The sequence below is a fragment of the Streptopelia decaocto genome (assembly GCF_964273445.1).
Source record: "Streptopelia decaocto genome assembly, chromosome: 3".
NCBI classification, from domain to species: domain Eukaryota; kingdom Metazoa; phylum Chordata; class Aves; order Columbiformes; family Columbidae; genus Streptopelia; species Streptopelia decaocto.
In genome coordinates this window covers 10886534-10906777 of record NC_138656.1, presented here as the reverse complement: position 1 = coordinate 10906777, position 20244 = coordinate 10886534, and the positions used below count along the sequence as shown (strand labels likewise).

At 45.3% G+C, this 20244-nt stretch overlaps 2 protein-coding genes across 3 annotated transcripts in view; both read left to right on the top strand.

Moving 5' to 3' along the window:
- The window catches only part of SHLD1 (shieldin complex subunit 1), a 46678-nt gene extending 42112 nt beyond the window's left edge, over positions 1-4566 (top strand). Inside the window, exon 5 of the mRNA XM_082047286.1 lies at positions 1500-4566. Coding sequence (XP_081903412.1) covers positions 1500-2020 — 521 coding nt within the window. The 3' untranslated portion in view covers positions 2021-4566. The remainder of the gene's footprint in view (positions 1-1499) is intronic.
- A 114-nt stretch (positions 4567-4680) lies between these two features.
- The window catches only part of CHGB (chromogranin B), a 28770-nt gene continuing 13206 nt past the window's right edge, over positions 4681-20244 (top strand). Inside the window, exons 1-4 of one of the 2 annotated variants that reach the window (XM_082047283.1) lie at positions 4681-5783; positions 7527-7752; positions 8940-9004; positions 10747-10938. The gene's annotated coding sequence lies outside the window, so the exon portion shown is untranslated. Of the gene's footprint in view, positions 5784-5920; positions 7753-8939; positions 9005-10746; positions 10939-20244 lie in introns of those variants that run through there. The other variant, XM_082047285.1, reaches the window with a different exon arrangement.

The window sequence follows — 20244 nt, the reverse complement described above, 5'->3', positions numbered from 1 at the left end:
TAGGCACCAAGGCTGAGAGATTACTGAGGCAAAATGGACCTCTTCTCTTTGATTAGCTCTGATTTGCTACTATGGTGGCATATATCAAAAGAAGGCCACTAAGCTTTTCTTTGTACTGTGCTGGAAATGACACATTGCAGGAGGAGGAAAGGTTCTATGTAAAATTGCAGAATTGAGGATGAAGTAAAATTGAAAAGTGAGATCAAAGATAGAAGGTAGGGAGAGGAAAAAAGAGGCAATGTACAATATGGCTGCACTGACATCTTAATTTCATTTTAATGAATCTGACCACTCAGGAAGGGGAGGGTAGCTCTTTGTGTACTGGGAGGGAAAGAGCAGCATTCTGCCACCATGCCGAGATTTCCTTTGAGCATGGTCTCTTACGGATAAGAAGGACTGCACTCTGCTTCGTATTTCATGTAATTAGAAAAGACCAAGCTGTTTTCTGACTCCCTGCCTCCTGCTTATGTAACTTGCAGATGATAGCTGTGTGATCTCTGGCTGAGCCCTGGAAAATTTTCTTGTTGGTGACTCAGGTGCTTGGCAAATGGGCTGACGCGGCAGGCTCGGAGATGAAATTGCAGTTAGAGGCATTCCCTGGGTACCAGAGCCCAATTCAAGGTCTCTTTATGGAGGCTTTTCCTACTAGAAGCTGTGTGTGGTTTGCTGATTGTCCTAGTCACATCATTGACAAGAGTCTCTGTGCTGATGCTGTATTAATTTTATGCAAGTACAAGACATCCCGCTTGATTACATTTGACCAGAAGAGAACCATAGCCCAGACTGTTACCCAGAGATGTGGGTCAGCAAGGAAGGAGAAGACCCAGGTGAGAACGAGTCCTCAGCCTTTAGATAAATGTTATCTGTAAAAATTCCTGCAGGATATGAGAAGAGTGTTCAGTGCAGCTGGGCTGCAAAAATAGGATTTCATCGGGAAGGACAGGGTCCCGTTTTGCAGTCCCCATTCCCAAACTCTATACGTGACCGTATAACACTTAACATAACAGTGTTGGTTTGGAGGCTCTAGATCTGGCTGAAAGCTGAAGGACAGGACTGCACATTGTGTAGGAGTAAAATAGAGAACTATGAAAAGGAAAGAATGAGACCAGGGGACGAAGGGAGAAAAAGGAAACAGGCAGAACTGCTTCAGCTGCTAACTAGACTTCACTGAGGGTCTGCTGTTGTCTCCAGCAGCAGCAGATCCCAATTTCCACCTCTTTGGAAGTATGACTGAGGGGAACTAGGAGGCACATGCTACCAAGTAGGTTCAATCACTGCGGTAGGGTGAGGCTGGGACAGCTATGTGATCCCCAAATGCAGCTCGTCTTGTATGAATCTCTGCACCAAGCCACTCTGGCAGCCCAGCCACGTTTAAAGCAGTACTGAGCTCACTCCTGCTCACAGCCTGTTTGCCAGACTGCAGTGAGGGGGGACAAAAAAAGATTTTGCCAGAGGGGTGGCCTGTTGACTAATGACTTTCATTGATCTTGTGCTTGCAGGAGAGAACAATATACCCTCTGCAGTTCCTACAAGCTTTTCTACTGGAGGCTCTGAGAAAGCAAACGTGAGATGTTATCCAAAAGCAGGGCTGTGTGAGCCCACTGAGCCTAGCGATGCTGCTCTCTCATGGATGTATGAACATTATAGTACAGAAGATACTAGTGTCAGGAAGTCTCTGGATGTCTTCTACAAAATATATTGCAAAAAACGGCCAGACAGAAAGGATCCCACCTACAAGGCTGCATCACAATGTCTATTGCAGAAGATTTCAGAGCTAGCAAACAGGCGTGGAACAACCTATGCATTGCGTTGCCTGCAAATGGCCCAGGTGGTCTTGAACAGAGATGGGTGTAAGATCTTTCCAAACCACCCCATTATTGCTTGTTTTGCAAAGCCAGCTGAGGGAGAGGTTGTCTTGGAAGACAGAAGGAGAACACCTGGACTCTCAGATGATGTTCTGCAACTCCTCTTGAAACAAACACAGACAGAACATAGCCCTGACATGCCACATGAGAAGTGAGCAAGGTGCTGATTTATTGCTGTCATTGGAGCTTGGCTTTCACTCCAAGAGGTGACTTTCTTGTAAATACACGGTTCTTCTTAGCACCACCTTCAACACCACACATTCCATGGAGGGGATCTTCTGGAGGAGACCTTGGCACCTTGGCCTCTGCAGAGCAGCACTGCATAAGGAGCATCTGTGGTCCCCGTGTAACTGCTTGAGATGTGTTGATTAATCTGGATGGGTGATACAGCATCTGTTGCTGGGACATCAGACATAATGATTTCTATTTACCAGGCTTTTAAATTGACCTACATTCCTACCCCAGCTGAACAATGGCCCAGCCCACATTCAGCCCCAGTGTGGGCATGGATGTCCAAGTACTGCTCACCATAGCAGACTGATTGAAGGAGCTTGGCATGGTAGACCCCAGACCTCGTGAGGAAACTGAAGATTTTGTTCTGTACCTGGCTGATACTGTAGCACCGATGCTCCCACGGGGTGCCTGAAAGCTGTATGCGTTTACCTACAGACGTATGATCCCACAGATGATGATTGCAATGCGAGTTAGCTTTTCCACAGCTTCTGAGCGGGTTGTTGTTGTTTTGTTTTTTTTTTTTTTTTTTTAACAGAAAAGCTTTTTTGCTTTATCGATGTTTCTAACACTTCAAATGCACCAGCTGAGCAGACTGGGGACTTTTTCCTATCTATATGAGCTGGTTTAAGAGCAGCCTGAAATAGATGAATGAGTAAGGGCTCTGCAGAGGTATCCGTGGGGAAGCTGCAGAGTTAGTGCCAGCTGCCCTGGTAGCTGCCTGCTGTAAGATGCAGAGTGTCTAGGAAAAGCAGAGATGACATCTCAGCATGCCCACGACTGGGTCACCTGGTTGATTCTGTAGGGGCAATGCTGCTTCCTCCAGTTCTCTCCCTACCCATTAGCCCTTGATGATTTCTGCTGCCATGGGGTCTGAGCCCAGAGCTTTCACAGAGAGAAAGCCGATGCTCGTTGCCTGAGTACACTCTTGTTATCTTTGTTGGCACTGCACAAGACCTTATGATTACCTTCCTAGTGTGTTGATGGATGAGGGAAAATGTTCTGCAAGATGTTTAAACCATGGAGGTGGTTGCCCTCCAGTAGGGATTATCTGGTGTTGGTTGTTTACAGCAAAGGTTTGCCTCTTCTGACAAGCTCTGCTGTTGCTTCTTATACCCAGAACTTCCTTTCTCTGGTTTTAGTTGGCAGGAGCACCACTGGCTACTGTGGGAACTGGCCCAATACACTGGTTGCCCAGCTTGAGTTGTGATGACTGTTGCTTGCCCTATGACATTAAGAGGTGACCTGAACGACTAATTCCCAGCAGTTGGGTTTGGTCACTGCCACCTGGGGAATTTAAAGTGCTTTGGGTCTGATGAACTGCGCAGGCCTAATTCCGCTTTGCTTTGTGCTGATGGAAACTGGGAGTGAATTCCAAAGAAAACAGCTGCATGGGGGACGCAGGACTGGGTTCCCTCTGTCACAGCCTTGGTGGAAAGGGTACTGCTGTCACGCAAGGCTGCAGTTCAGGCCCCTCTGCTCAGCATATGGGAGCCCTTTGAAATGGTCACCAGGAGCAAGCAGAGCTTCCAATCCCTCTCTGGACAGGTTGTCAGTCATTAAAGCTGTGCTTTACTGGCTACAGTTATTCTTGCAAATGTTCTGCTCTTGAATGATGTATAAAACTCTAAAAGAGACACTTGCTGGGAAAAGGTAGTTACATGTTTGTCTTTACCAGAGTTGCCAGGCCCTCTGCATTGGTTTAGTTTTTGCTTTGTTTCATAGCTTGCTGGGGGGGGCTTGCAAGTAAACAAACCTTCTGGAAAAATGCTGATCTTTGTCTTCTCCAAACTTTTATTGTTAATTTTTCATTAAAATTTAGAATAAAACTAATTATTTTATGGCAGATTTTCATATTTTAGGTGCTTACGGAAGCAGGGCAGAACTCAGGTGGATAAATGAGGCTCCAAAATCCTGTTGATTTTTAATGATAACAAAACAACCCAAATGTTTAGGGGAGTCTAACAGTCTTGTCAGATATCTGGAGCTGAAATATGATAGAGTTTGGAACACTTGATCATTCCTACTGTGGAACGAACTGCTCCATTTCTGGAGAAACACATAATTTTAGGAGGTGTTTCACTGGGATCTTATTGTTCAGTCTCTTTTAAGTTAAACAAGACTGCAGCACAGAGAATAACACTCATCGCTCCTTTCCCACTCACTGCTAACTGATTTTTCATAAACCTGTCTTGGAACCTGCTGTATGTATTTCCAAATCTGCTGAAAGCCAAACCAATTGTATTACTCATTTCCTTGATAAACATCTATCTTGGATTTCTTCAAGACACGAAGGGATAAGTGCATCTCTCTCCTTTACCAGGTGCTCCAAGCAAGACTCACCAATCACGTTGGACAGGCTGTACTTGAAACAAACACAGTCCTATTTGGCATTTTGTGAAGCTACATAGAATAAATTGTAATAACTAATATTACCTCTGGGGAGCAATAGCACAGGGAGCCTAACTTATGTCTGTTTGGATTTCTGAAGCTGATTTGCAGTTGTAACTAAGATGTGTTGCTTCAAATTAACTAAGGTCGATCTTTTTTTCTCCTCTTTTTGTGGGTTCTTTGCTTTTTTTGTATGTTGCTTTTGTGGCAGGATTCTACTTGTGTTCTGGATCCAGCAAATGGCTCTTCCATGGTCTGCTTTGCTCCCTTCTTGCAATGGAGTCTTCAGAAAAGTGGAAGCAGCTTTCAAGGAGCAATCAACTTAAAATGTGTAGGGCTGCCAGGATCCTGTTGTCACACCCGCCCTCAGCATTGCAGAGTGGGATGAATGTGTAACAACGCCAGCACACCTCCCACCACTGCAAACACAGCCATGGTGCTTTGTCTTCTGCTGCCAGTTGTAGAAGCATGAACTTGGCCAGAGCTGCTGCCCCCCACAAACAACAGTGTCCAGCCAGTGATGGGAAGGAGAAGGAGGACAGACCCCACAAAGAGTCGTGGAGCATAGGGAGGAGGAAAAGGAATTTGGCAGGGGGAGAACTGCCCCAGGAATGCAGGTGAGCGAGTAGGTGCCTCAGGTTGAGCTTTTGGGCAGCTGCTTTCCTGAGCAGCAGCCACTCACCCTGCAGACAAGGGAAGGATGATCCCCTCCCTGGGGCAGTGAGGCTGTCCCCAGAGGGCACAGTGCTCCCAGGCTCCTTCCCCTGCCTGTTTAAACACAGCCTGACAGGACTTGTGTCCTGTTTCCCCACTATCAGCCCTGCTCCAGCTTCCAGTTCCTTTCTGTCTTTCATGATGGTGCTAATGAGATCCCTGGAGGAGTTTTCCCTTTAAAATGAAACATCTCTCTGAGCCCAAAGAGCCTGATGTCAGTCAGCAACAGAGCAGTGAACCCACACACAACCACTAAAGGTCTCTCCCTTGGAGGCCTCATATCTCCTGGCTCAGTGGGTTCTTTGTTGCTTTACTCCCTCTGCTAGGAAGACATGCCTTTGTGTATGTTTTCCACCCACCAGTTTGCCCACCTAAGGGGTGATTTGCTGTGGTGATGTTGCTTGCTGACTGGTGAAGCCATTCATTCTCTGGTGTGGGCATGCTCAAGGAAGCACGAAGAGCAAAAGGATCTACAGAAGGTGACAGCATATAGGCAAATAAGAAAGAACAGTTGGCATCTCAAAGGTCAACATCAAGGTTCCCAGATAATGTGATCACTCCAGTACAGCCACGCTGCATCAGGTTAGTATTTGATCTTCAGCATTTCTGTTTGGAGATTGCTCATACTCTACCAGCCCAGCTGCTGAGACCTCTCATCGGTTCCCTTTCTGCATGGGACAGATCCCAGCACAGGTGTTTGTGTTTCATGCACATCAGATTCCATGCTGCAGTTTCACATGGGGCTGCTGATCCTGCCTTGCTGCCCCTGGCAGATTGGCACAGCTGCTGTGCTCTGCAGGTGTCTCCAGCAAAGGCAATGAAAATTTGGCTGCTGACTTTAACCAGAACATGAAGAGGCCCTTGCTGGCCCAGATGGCTGCAAATTATGGCCAAGATCTTTGGACTTGCTGTAATCTCTCTTTGCAAATAGATTTATACTGGGATTATCTGGGTTTAGGTTGCAGTCCTTGAGTCATCTTGAAACTGATAAATCGGCTTCTTGGTGATTCTACTTGATCTGTGGCTTGCTTGCTTTTATGGCAGGAGTGTTGTACATGTGCTGGAAGACACACAAAATATTGGAGCAGACCCTCAGCTACTCAAGTTAATAGTGCTAAGGGAAAAGAAAAAAAGAGTTGAGATGAGAAATGAGGATCCAGCGTCATTTCTGTAGTCGTAGATGTATCCACAGGTGTTGGTTTGTCAGAATCCAGAGAACAGCATTCTGCAGGCAAAAATTATGGAGAAAGGTAATACCAACTGCTTCAGCAATAGATGCAGCTGGAAAAAACAAACGTGCTCTTGAGCGTACTATCAGTAATTACAGTAACAGTACTAGTCTCTCCTTGACAGCTCCCATTGCTTAACCACCACAGATCAGTCACGGCTACAGGGGCATTCATGCTGACAGATGTAGGTAGCTATTGCTAAGGAGGTGCAGGGAGGAAGGAAGGTCTTCACTGTGAATCAGATGTTGTTGCCTTATAATTTTTTTGCCAGTATTTATGCTTTTCCACATGCTTAAATATGAGTTTTTGTGCAAAACATGTTAACTGCCATGTTAAAGGAAATAACCTCCCAGAAAGAGAGAGCTGGAGACATCAGAGGACTGCATCTAAATCACTTCAGTTCTTGTATTTGGTTTGGTGATAGATTGATCTCTGCTTTGGAGTAGCTCTGAAACCCCGTGGTCTCGCATTCAGGTTTTTTTTTTTTATTAAGAAACAAAAAAGTCAAACCCATATAATTTCCACAGAGAAAACTCAGAGCAAAAGTTGAGATTCCTGTTAAGAGAGACCCGCTGCTACTGATGTTTGAGAGATACCTGCTGGGTTTTGATGGAAGAGAAAAGAAGCCCTAATGGACTCTAGTCTGACTCTAGGTCAGCCCCAGAGCCAGATGTGGCCTTCTCCACTAATAACAAATGTGAGGTATCTGCCCAGAGCCCCTCTTTGGAGCTGTGAGGAGAAACAGTGCACACAGAGTGCTCCTCCTGGAGCCTGGAAAAACCCAAACTGCTGTCTTCTCATCCACTTTTACAATGAGGTTTAGAAAACTTTCAAGGGAATAGCTGTTCATTTGTTTTTAAGGATTTTAAATGATGGCAAAATGAAGCAATCTTTGTTTGGAAGGTGCGTGTCTATGCAGGAGGTTAATCTGGGGTCCCGCTGTATGGGGGATCGTGCTGCTTCTTTACACATGGAGGGCCAGAGGGGAGGTGCCTTGGAAGAGGTCATGCTGCTGCTTCAGCTCCTCTGGGCTCTTGGAGCTGCACAGCCACTGCCTTCAACATCCAAGTTTGCTTATTAGAAATTTCTGATGCAGGAAGAAGAGGGGTAAGAGTAATGACTCTTCAACCCTTGAGGAAATGAGATGCAAGCAATGACAAAACAGAGGCAGCTGCTGAAAGAGCATGAAGATAGATAGCGGCTGAGAAGACCGTGAAACTGAATTTAAAGAGTAATGTAGGCAGAACAGACTGGATGCAGCTGAAAAATTTGGATTATGACTCACATCCACAAATCTTGGCTGGCATCTTGCAGGAGACGTGGTAAGCTCTATGCTACCGAAACACGCACTCTTTTGAAAAGTTTGTGCCCCGCTCAGGAGTACCCGCAGTTCTTCTGTGCACTGTTTGCTTCCAGGTACAATATTCAGCTTATGCCAATAAGCCTGCCAAAAATAGGTGTGTGTCTCACACTGAGACAGAAGGGCAAAGACAGAGCCCCTTGGAATAAAAATCACTGGAGCAGGCGATAAATTTGGCACAGAAGAGAGGGGGTTTTTTCTTAACTGTATTTGGTTTCTGTGGGGTACGAGTCCAGTTCCTGTGTCCATGCTGATTTGTATGTTAGTTGGTTAAGAGGCCAAATTTTGAGGAAGGGTAGATTACCTAGAAGGAAAATGGATAGGGAATAACTCTTAATTCAGCACTTGTTTAGGTGAGTGGTAATCTGGCGTCCTAAGTGGTGTGGTTTGGAAACAGTTGGCCAAAGTGATTCTCTCTTCACAGACAGAGCCTCCAGTCTTGCTGCAAAATGAAGGAGAGGAAAATTCCAGCCTTTGCAAATAAATCCAGAAATTACGTGCTTGGGGTGCCTTCCTAGAAAACAAATAAAAGTTCATGAAGCTTGAAATTCCCTCCTGGGATGGGAGGGAGTCTGTATCTAGGATATCTAAGTTCAGATAGCTGTAGCAGTTACATGTAGAAAGGACTTGCACTCTAGCTATTTTTCACCCCTTCTGAAGTCAAAGACCTGAATCAACCCATGTTTTTACTCCAAAGGCCTAATGTTTTTGAAGTGACCTAATTTTCCCTTTGCCCTATCCCTACATATAGAGCAGGATGGACACTCCTGTGTAAATGTTCCTGCTCTTAGACATGTCTGGTCTTAGCTCTGCTGCTGCCACGACCCTGATACACTGCTGAGTTTACACTATCTGGGTATTTGTTACTATGCAAGTATCTGCTGCCTTTGTCATGTTGGTATTCCCTGAATTTCAAGTATTTAAAGAACTTTCAGCCCTGTTGCTTTTTGGGTGCATGTTTTGGTTTTTGTTGTTGTTTTGTTTTGTTTTGTGTGGGGTTTTGTTTGTTTGTTTGTGGGTTGGGGGGGGTGAGTGGTTTTAGGTTTTTTTTGTAGTTTTGTTTGGTTTTTGTTCTGTGACTGGAAGAAACCACAGAAGCACAGTCAGAGGCTCATTAGTTTTGATCTAACTCTGCTTCGCTGCCCTCAGAAGGACTCAAATAGCGGCCTGGAAGTGTGGCCAGCCGTGGATGGATAGATGATGGCTCCTTCCAGGTAAACAAAAGTTTCTTCTGAATGCTTAAGTACCAAAAGTGGTACAAGGCCCTCACAGAAACATCCTGCATTCTGTAACTTTCTCCCCAGACTGTGCAATAACCTCTAGGAAGCTGCATTTTTTTTTTCTGAGGGGTGAAGTGCTTTCCTCTCTGCCTGGTTTGCACTTGACTTTGTTTTGATGCTTCTGTGGTTTCAGCACTCAGCAAAGCACAAATAATCTTCTTTTCAGAGGCCCTTTGCTGTTGGTTTCTCTCTGTTCACTTTGTTTGCATCTGTAACCCAGTCCATCCTTTTTTTCCCCTCTACTTCATTATTTAAGGCAGGAATAACTTGTTTCCCTGGAGGCAAGGAAGTGGGCGATGTTGGACTGCTTTGTACCCAAACATGCTCCACCACCGTGAGTTCAGTAGGCAGCTGAACTGCTTTGGTTCATCTTTCAAAAGCAGACTTTGCTGTAGCCACTGGGCAGAAAAATGCACCCAACTTTATGCTCTCCTAGCTGTTTTTGCCCATGTTGTGTGCACACTCTGGGTATGGGGGATTGTGAGTGCCATCTTTGTGCAGTAGGAAACATCCCTCAGAGTTGTTGTTCTTCCCTTGCTCTAGGCCAGGCACAACTTGCTGCTGGGTGGGGCTGGCTGCATGATCCCAGGGCAGAGCTGCCCAGTGGGGCCATCCCAGGTGGTCAGCGCTCTCCTGCCCTCTGCCTCCTACCTGCTTCGAGGGCTGTAGGAGGGAATTTTCCCAATTTTCCGTAAATCATGCTGCTGCAGCTCTGGCAATTTGCACAGAACAAGAGCAGGGACTCCTGATTCCTGTTATGAAAATTGCAGACATGTCACATTTGTTTCCTCCCTTGTTGCAACGACCCTGTCTGAAGCAGTGAACATGTCACCTCTGCAGCCCATGTTCCCTGCACCCACCTCCCCTCACCACCATCCTGGGGATATTCCCGAGGTGCTGTTGCCTGACGTTTGGGCTGCCCACAAGCCAGGTGACACCTCTGTTCATCCCCTTGTGTGCTCTGGTAGTATGTGGAGGCTGGTTTTGCAAATGCATTGGGTGCCTTCCGCTGCAGAACAAATCCAAGAGTTTTGGTTTTTTGTTTATTGTTTGTTCAAGAAAGCGTCCTGGCCTGACAACACTTAAAACCCACAACACCCTTCAGGGCTGTGTGTATACATGATCCTACAAGATCTTCAAGTGGAAGGCATAAATTAAGTAAAAGATGGGCAAAAACATCTACCCCATAGGGTATGACAAGCAAGGCCAAAACTGATCTGTCATTGCCAAGCAGGAGGAACACAGGACATGGTAAGGACAGCCAGTGCCTGTGGGGTTTCCATCCTGCACCGCCCAGATCCAAAGCCCACCTGAAGTCCTGGGCAGGGCTGTCATTAGAGATGTGTGCACTTTGGCTTAGGTATTTACCAGCTGAGCTGAACTGGCGTCCCTCGGTGTCTCAGAGGTGTGACTCATGCTGCTGCAGGCACAAAGATGCCTGGGTTGCCTTGGGGCTCATATTTGGACTAAGTCTGGCAGGCAGTGAGCGCTGCCTCTATTCCCAGAACGAACCTTATACAAATGCTGGATCCAAACTATTTTGTCATCCTTGATGAATCCTGCTGCTATTAAGTCATTCCCCACGTTCCTTAGCTCGGAGCTCCTCCAGGATGTTTGGTATTGTTGGCCTTGCTGATGCCTACTCTGACAGAATTCTTATTTTTCCTCCCACACAGCTGCTAGTGGGAGGCACTGATTCATGACAATGACCTGCCCAATCCTGGAGCCAGAAGGCAGCCAGGGAGTGAGCTGAGCACCTGTGGCAGGAGCAGGCATCAGATGAAATAGCTCCCAGCCTGTGAATGGAGCTGGGGCCATTTACATCAGCAGAGGGTCTTTCCCCAGGAGTTTGAGGTGTTTTGGTGTGGGTGAGTATATCAGGACATATGGCTACTAAAATCAGTGTACAACAGGCCGTATATACATCCTATATAAATGTGTCTATTTCATTATTGAGCGTAGGTGATTTTATGTGGGGCATATGTTTTCTCACAACACAAAAGTTCATTTTAAAAATACCCTGTTCTGTAGGCTTTCCCTAATGACTATTTTTCCCCACACATCTGTTAGCCAACAACACATGACAGCATTTCTTCCTTAAAAGTAAAAACTGGCACATAGCACACAGGGCATGAAATAATAAGATGTGATTAAGACAGTAGCTGGAGCTAACCAAAGCCAGAAAATTCATGGCTGAAAGGTCAAACCTTTATTTAAATTGCCTTTGCAATGGCCTATTTATTTGCAGGTGCTTTGAATTAAGAGGGAAAGTTTTGTAATGAAATAACATCTGGTATGGAAAATCTCACCTCAGTTCAAGCTGAACAAAGTTTCACTCACACTAGAAGGTAGGTTCTTGTAATGGGAAATGCCAGTCAGCCTCAGGGCAGGTGACACTATTCAGCGTTATCTGTAATGACAGCATTTTGGGGTAAGACGCAGTACATGGACCTGGAATGCTGCTCAATGGGTGCTCAAATCAGCAGCTTCATCCAGGGAGACAAGGTGATTCTGTGATTAAAGATACTGAGGTGGGAACAGGGGAGATCGATGGTATGCCCTGCAAAATGTTTTCAGTGTGATCTTCACAAATTGGTTTGTTTTGAGTTCCCAGTAGCTTGTTCTGGGTAGCTGAGATCTTCAAAGAAGGAATGAGAGGACAGGGCATTTACACCCACATCTTTGCCTAACAGCTGCGGTTAGAGGTTGGAACAATATGGTTTTGTACCTGTGATCTGGGCCTCCTTATTTAAGAAGCGACTCACTGTGTGATCTATGAGGCTGACGTCTTTTTGCATCCTTGTCCCCTCGTCCTCCCTGGGTCTGGGGCTTCCCTGTGGGAGCGTTGCTGCTCTGGGCGTGGGCTGGGGGCCAAGAGAATCCAGACACAGCTGAAGGTGGCTGTGGGATAACTTGTACATGTTCTCAAAGCACTTCTTCCCTCAACAGGATGGCTGGATCTATAGGGAAGTTTCTTTGTTTTGTATTTTGAGGGGGCTTTTTTGTGATCTGAGTTCTCACTTCAGAAAGGAAAGACTGATCTCAAGTTTTGTGATGTGTTGGTGCTGGAAGCAGAAAGAGGTTCCCACAAGGCGAGTACCACAGGAAGCAATGAGAAACAGGTGCGTGTAGACAAAGTCCCATGTCTGGGTTTTAGTCTGGTGTTCAAGAATAAGCTCATTGCATGTGAATTACTGAGGAAAAAAATTGGGGTGAGGAAACACAGACTGTGGCTAAAGGCTGTTTTGGAAGCTGGAGGAGTCTTTCCAGAGGCAGCAGCAGATCAGGCTCAGAATGTGGTGGTGTGCTGGACAAGGGTGAGACTGATCTCTGGGTCCCTTCATCTTGTTCCTTATACCATGGGGTGGCGCTTCATGAGAGGAGATGGTATCAGCACCCAGCCTGCCATGAGGAGAAAGAAATGAGACCAATTAAGCACAAACACACCCTGTTTAGCATTTGTACCAAGCACCCTCAACAGTCCTAGTTCTGTGTTGTCCCCAGAGCTGCTCAGCCTAGGTGAGACAGTCCCCCATATACACTGTCTGGCCAGTGTTGAGTGCTCCTAACCTTGAATGGAGAGCTTTGCTCTAGTATAAGTTTGCCACACTTGACCCATTTGAGCTGAAATATCCCCCCGCTGAGGCAGCCATCCAACATGGTTCTGCATGGAGGAGGAGGCATGCAGGAGCTGTGTCTTCCCAAAGCCCGGGCATGATACACTGCAGATTCAGCATGCCTCATGTGAGAGCTGGTGAAGCCACCCACTATGGCTTGCTCTTCTTGTCCAGGGTAGCAGAGTCTCTTTCCGGGTCACTTTTCCTGCTTTTCCACTTGCATCACTTCTCCTGCCCCAGGGTTACAACTGGATGCTGGACCTTTCAGCAGGGCACATCAGCACATCTCCTGGGTTTTTATCCTCCCAGAGTGTTTAAAATGCTTTCAGCTCAGCCTTTCAGATGTCACGTGTAGTGGCTAGACTGAGTCACCCCCAACGGCCTCCTGTCTGAGTGTGACCAGCACCAGCTGCCAGCAGAAAGGCTGAGGAAACCCTGGGTTGTCACTTAATGCTGAGATATGGGGAGAGGTCCAAGGGAGCAGGCATGGCCACTTGTTGGAAATCCAGACAGGTTGTGACAAAGAGAACATCCCACACGTGTTTTTTCAAGAGACAGGCCTGAGGACGAGGTAGTGTGAGCATCAAAGGTGCTAAGGACCCCAGGGAGAGCTGGCATCACACCCTTCCCATGGGACCCTGGCACCCAGCTGGTCAAGGCCACCTTTGTCAGGTCTGGAGAGGAAAGCAGGGGCAGGTTCCCACATTAATACTCCTGAATACTGACTCCAGGTCACAGCTCTTGGCATCTGCTGGTTTCCACCTTGTGAAGACATTTAATCTTGAAGGAGCTCTTCTCTATATGATCTGGCAGGCTGTGTGCTGGCTTTGCATCCCTGATGGGGTGTCTGAAGCACATTGCAAGGGTTTTTGGCTGGAAATCTGCAGAGGCAAATGTGTGATGGGATTTTGAACGTCAGCAAAGGTGCCCATCGCTCTCTGCCTGGTGCCGCCCATAGGCTGCCAAGTGCCAGCTGCAACCTCCACTTCTTTCAGCAGGTGCTGCTCCATGAAAATTGGTAGCGCAGCAGGAACCCAATATCCGCTCTCTGGCAACCGCAAGGTCATAAACCTCTCATTGAGACTGGCTGCATGGATGGGATGGTGAATGAGCACCAGGCAGTGTGGCGCTGAGCTCCTGCCAGACTGTGCTTCTCTCTCTGACTAGGGAAAGATCTTTGGAGAAGGGACAGAGTGGTGGCCCTGATGTGGGGCCATAAGATCATAGAATCATTTTGGTTGGAAAAGACCTTTAAGAGCATTGAGTCCAGCCATTAACCTAACACTGCTAAGTCCACCCTCTAAACCACATCCCTAGGAACCTCATCTACGCATCTTTTAAACACCTCCAGGGATGGTGACCCAACCACTTCCCTGGACAGCCTGTTCCAGTTCAGCACTGTTCAAAAATTACTGGAAAATGGCTACTCTGACCATGCTTTTAAAACACAGCTAACGTGTTATATTAAAAAAATAGGTTCTGTGATGTTCAACTGGAGAATTTTTTGTGCAGAAGTCATAGGTTAAGATAGAAGCAAATTTGGTAGTGGCTGTTTCTCAAGCTATATAAGATGCATCAATCAGTGATAGTTAAAAGTGTTAGATTATGTAGCTTGTAGGTATTTTGTTAAATAAAAATTTATTCTTATATCAACAATCTTGACTTTTGCTATTATTGCATCTTTTATAAGCTGAAACCCTTTCTTATTGTGAGCACTCCACATAAAATTCAACTTGAAAAAGGGTCGTAGCAGAAGAATAGGAAATGTTGAGAATACATCTTGGTTTAACCCGAGTTGGCAATACAACCACGATAGCCGCTCACTCACCCCCTCCCGACCCCTCAGATAGGGGAGAGAATCGAAAGGGAAGGGAGAGACTTGGATTGAGATAAACACAGTTTAATAACAAAATACTAATACACTACTAATAAATATATATACAAAATAGAAACAGAATATAAAATAAAAGATACTCAATGCAATTCCTCACAAACTCTGTCCACACCGAGCAGCCAGTCCCAGGAAACAGCACCTGGTCCCGAACAGCCAATCCCAGAGAGAGAAAAAAGAAAAAAAAAAAAAAAAAAGGGCCAGAAAGGCCCAGAGGCCTCTGCAAAACAGCAAAAGACCAAATTAAATTTCCCAAACAGAACTCCCTCGGCTCCAACAAAAAGAGTGAAGGCCAAGAAGTGAGTGAGAGACCAGAAGATCCCGACTCTACTTAAATATGAAGCATGACACTAATGGGATGCAATACTCTTTTTGATCAGTCTGGATGTCAGCCAAGCTCTGCCCCATCCATGTCCCCCTTCCTGGCTGCCTCACACCTGTATGCAGAGCTCAGAACATCCTTGGCTCTCAGACCAGAGCAATTAAAAACATTAACTCTGTCCCAGGGTGTTATCTCTTGTTCTCAAACTAAGTCCAAATAATGACTGTGCTCGCTATAGAAAATAAAGGTTTCTAACTGCATGAAGAAAATTAACTCATTTTCAGTCAAACCAGCACAGAATACCACAGAGATTTTGTATGATGTTGCTTAGCAAATGCATGTTTTTTAAATATGAAAAAAACAAAAAACAAAAAACAAAAAACAACAACAAAAAGAAAAAAAAAAAAACAGAACAAACACCAAACCCACAAACAAACAACAATAGAAAAACTGTTCAGAAGTATGTAAGAATGGAATTTCAGTTGGAATGGCCATGGGAAAGTGAACTGGCCTGATAAGGATGCTCAGATTTCAGACTGCTAGTTATTTCTTCTTTCAGTGACAGCATTCAAATCATAGTACACAAAATAAAGGGTCAATGAGAAATAAGAACTGATTTTCCATCTTCTGTAGAATTCATTTTAAAGTAATGAATTTTAAGAAAAAAATGAAAGTGATCTAATCCAGTTAAAGAACAAGGTTTTAATTAGGCAAAAGACATTACTTACTTAATTGGTTTTCAGTTATATTCCTCTGTTCCATAAGAAGAGTTCAGAGGAGGTTTTGCTTTTCCATTACCAAATCAAATCTGTCGAAGACTCACGCAAAGGAGTATTTTTCCCCAGTTGAGATCCACATGTAGCACCTGTGCTTGGAGCTTTGGTGTGCCCGTGCTACCTGGTTTCTTTGTACAGAGGTGGCAAAGCCAGAAGGTTTGTGACCATCCATGTTTGAAGGACCTAAATTAATGCTACTGGCAGATGGATGGAGAATAAAGACTCAAATTAATGCCTCCCTGAGGGAAAGACAATTAAGTCAGTCAGCTCATGTCCATTCTGCCAGGCAGTCACTCAGCACTTGTCCTGTCAGCTGGGCAGTACTTGCACAGCTCCAGGCTGCAGCTTGTCCCACCAAAATCATTGGGATGACAGGGAGGGAGGTGGGAATAGGGAACTGGGGCAGGTGGGTGGCTGGGCTGGGATGTGGGAGCAAGCTGGGGAGCAAAATCATTTGGTTCATGTGTCATCAATTCTGCCTCTTGCAGAATAGCTTTTCTACTCTGAAAAGCTGCTGATTATCTTTGAGAGGGTGGTTTCTTAGTTATTCCAGGGATGGAGGGAAGGTTCAGGTTGCATTTGGAACCCTGCATTTTTGGGGAGCTAAACTCTGGGCACTCCTCCTGCAAGGAGAAGCCGTTACTGCCACTTGGCTTGCAGAGCTGCTGTTTGGCTTTTTCCCACTGATTTCTCTCATTCACAGCTGCTCATTCCTGCTGACTTTATGAATGATGGTGGCTGCTTTTGCAGAGGTTGGGGTGACGCTGCAGTGGCAGGCAGGGTGTTTTGCGAAACATCAGGTCAGCACTGAAACACAGGTCCTCTGCCTCGCTGTCAGGGTGGTCTGAGGTCCCTGGAGTCATAATGGACGGAGATGAGACTGGAAAAGAACTTGGGACCTGGAGGGTGGTGGTGTCCAGTGAACAGGGGGGCTCTGTGTGAGAAAGGCAACATCCCTGTCTGGCCCTGCCATGTCAGCGTGGCAATTTGCAAAGGAATCACAACTATCATATGCCTCTGGAAAATTGTCCCTCTGTCACAAATATAGGTAATTATGTTCTTACCCAGGAGGGAATGCCTGAAAACTCAGGTGTCTGCAGCAAAGCCTAAAATGACAGGCCAGGGATGTGCTTTCTGCTCTTGGCTCTCAGCTGGTATCATTTGAACGTGGTTTCTGAAGTCAGTAGAACTAGACAAATTTATACTGATGGAGTATCCACCAGGTATTTTCAGTTCCCAAGGCTGCCTTTAAACTTAAGCCTCTTAAGCCTTTTTTTATAAGCATACGGTGTTTCACACAGAGAGCCTAAAAGTCTTAAAATCAGGATGTACAAAAGAAAAAAAGGTTCTTCTAGTGGGAAGAGTTCTTAGCAAAAACTCCTCTTGCATTCTGCAGGTTTTGTTTTCTTTCATAGGGTTGTTTTACAGCTGGGTTTCTGTTTTTAGTGCCAATGGCAATTGAAAGCAGGTGATTGAAAATGTATTTGGCAATTCCCTTTGCTGTGTGAGTACTGGTATCATGAAATAGCTCTAAGCACTGCTTTCAGTCTGGAATTATGTGCAAGGGCATAATGGGATTTTTTCTTTGGTACATATGTTGTTCAACATAAGAAGTTTCCTTTTAAATCATCACGGTCTGCTGCAGAAATCTGTATCTTTTTATCTTATGAAACTGAAATTTGCCTCTGAAATTTCCATGACACTATCAACCACAGAACAATATTGTTCTTACCAAACAGAACCCTTGCCGAGAGTTGATGTGCTATAAATATTTAAATAAACGAATTACTAAGTAAGCCAGACTAGGCCCCAGTCTGTAAATATTAAATGGAACATACACAGTTGACAAAATGCAGGCAGAAACACTGAATGGGGCTGTTTCATTACCTAAATGAAATTATTTGCCATGCAAAGGCAACTGTAAAAGTAGTTTTGCTTAATGACGAGCAGCACTCAAAATACAAGGGCCTAAGTCAGCATTTTGCATGCTGAAAGAAATTTCCATCCTGTTTTACCGTCTACTGCACAAGCCCCAAACTTCTTCACCAGTGAGGTTACCAGCATGGCTAATGGCATACTTTAAAAAGAAATGTTGGGGAGGGTTGGGCAGGGGTTGTTCTGTGGGGATTTTTTTTGAGGGGGGCTGGGCCCTGGGTGTGCAGCTCCCCTGTACACAGCTGAAAGGTGAGATGCCCCGTAGCTCTGGGGCTGCTCTCTGGGCAAATCAGGAATTTATACCGAGGTGAAAAGTGGCAGTGCGGATACGATGAAGAGACTTGAAACTAAAAACCCCCGCAGTGCAACAGTTTTAGGCAAATTCCTACTTTCTTTTGTAGGAGGGCGGGAAACATGTGCGTTGATTCTCATCAATGTCACCTTTCCCATGGATGCCGTACCAATGTAATTGCAAGAGCCAAGTTGCATTTAACCCTGGAGCAAGCAAGGTTGTCGAGCTCCTGTCGGGGAAGGACCTAGAAGTGTCACTGCTTTTTAGTGGTGATCATGCTGACAGTGCAGTATGGAAAAACTGCTCTTTGTTCTTTAGGCCCCGAAGTCTGGGCTTTATTTATGTATTTACTTTTGTATTGCAGCATAATCTAATTCTTTTCCCATCTGAGCTGGCAAACACTGAGGGAGGGAGGGTGGAATGACTTGAGGGGAGATAGGTGTGTGTGGGTAACGTATGTGAAGGTGTCCGTGTGGAAAACCTGGGATGTTGGGGAAATGGTCATTTACACTTTGTCTTTCCTCTCTCACTTACCTGTGTTTGGGGTTCCTGGTTTTTGGTTGGTTGGTTTTTTTTTTCTGCTGCTATCTTTACATCTTCCATAGGCTGTGAATGTATCCACAGGCTCTGAAGATTTCTATCAGCTGGCATAGGACTTTTTCCAGAAGACCATAGCAGTGTCTGTGCCTATATTTTTAAGATCCTGTAACATCTATGACATGTTTTATATGCATATTTTAAACCTCTTTTCAGTCTGGCCATTTGACCTCATTTCTGTAGTATAGGTGTATCACTGAAGACAAGCTAGGAGGATCCTGCATGGCAGAGAAGAGGTTTACAAGCAAGCAAAATCTTCTTTTGTTAAAAAAAAATGAGAAAGACAATTCAAGAAGAGTCAGCCTGAACTTTAGATTTTCATTGGATAAAGTCTTTGAAACTAAATACTAGTAGTCGGTTTCTAGCAGTTTCTGTACTGCCTAAGAGCATGTGGCATTAACAAAACCCCACTGTGTAAGGTACTACATAAATATAGAAAGGGAAAAAAAAGATAGTTGCCCACGCTACAGAAATTCCACATTTGTATCACACGAGGTCTCTTCACAACTCCTGTGTCTCTCAACCGGAGCTCACTTTGCTGGGTGGTTCATTGATACCATGTGACAGGCATGTTTAACTTTCAAGGAAAAATGTCCCCAAAACATTTCAGTGGAGGCAAAACGTGCGCATTTTATATTTAAATTGGAAGCTGGTTATTGTGTAAATACAGAATTAGGTGGTTTTGTATCTTGGTGCACTTAGGTGGTTGGCATCACGTGGATTCAGCATTGCTGTAAGGGTGCATTTTTAATCACTGTTGGGTTTCAGATGACAGAAGGGCTAAACTGAAACGTGCAGACTGACCATCCCTTACAAATAACAAACTGTACCAGGCCAATCCACCCTGCAGTCTGCTGCAGAGTGTGCTTAGAAGCATTTTGCTTTATCTAATAGCACTATCAATTCAGCTCAAGCAGACACTGTTCCCGATACCTCTGTCCCTGTCATTTGTCAGCTCCTCCCGTAGCTCAACAAGCAAGCTCCATTCATCAGTATCACTGCAGGTGCTTGATACAGGATAAATATAATACTCTTTGCTCAATGAGAAGGAGATCTGAATGTGGTCCTGGCTGCCACCTCTCACAGAGGCTTTGACTGGAGACATGCAAAGATTTAGGGGTGTATACAGACATATGCACCCCTGAAGGGTTGCCCCATCTGCCTTTCCCTGTCTGGATGCAGCGCAGATGAGAGCCGGCGGAGCACTGGCTTCTTCCCCCTCCAGTGGATGTGTCTGATGGATTTTAACTCCTCTGAAGTCTGTTGCCATAGAACAGGGAGATGAGCTGGGCACCTGATCCTGCCTCACCTGTAGAGCTACTAAGATGATAATTGAATTCCTGGGATGTGGTTCAACTACATGTTGCTCCAACTCTAAGCCACTGTAACAGTTGATATGAGTGACCTATGAGTAGATATATATATATATATGGTAATGTATAATGGCAGCAAAGCCTAAGCATCTGTGCAACTCCGTTATCCGTTATGTTGCAACCAGCACAGCATATGCATAAACCTCTGAAAGGATTTACACTGCCATTAGTGAAGCTAGAGAGATGGTGTCCCTTGAGGTGCTGGCTTTTCAGCTTTGTTTGTGTTTTTCTCCAGATCCATCCCCTTAGCACTTTCTGAATGAAACAGGCTGCAGGATTTTCATTCTGTGAAAACTAATTGGCATCAAAGAATGAAGATAATCCCCGAGCACATCTAATTAGAGGAGAGCAATCCTCATATTCTCTGAGCA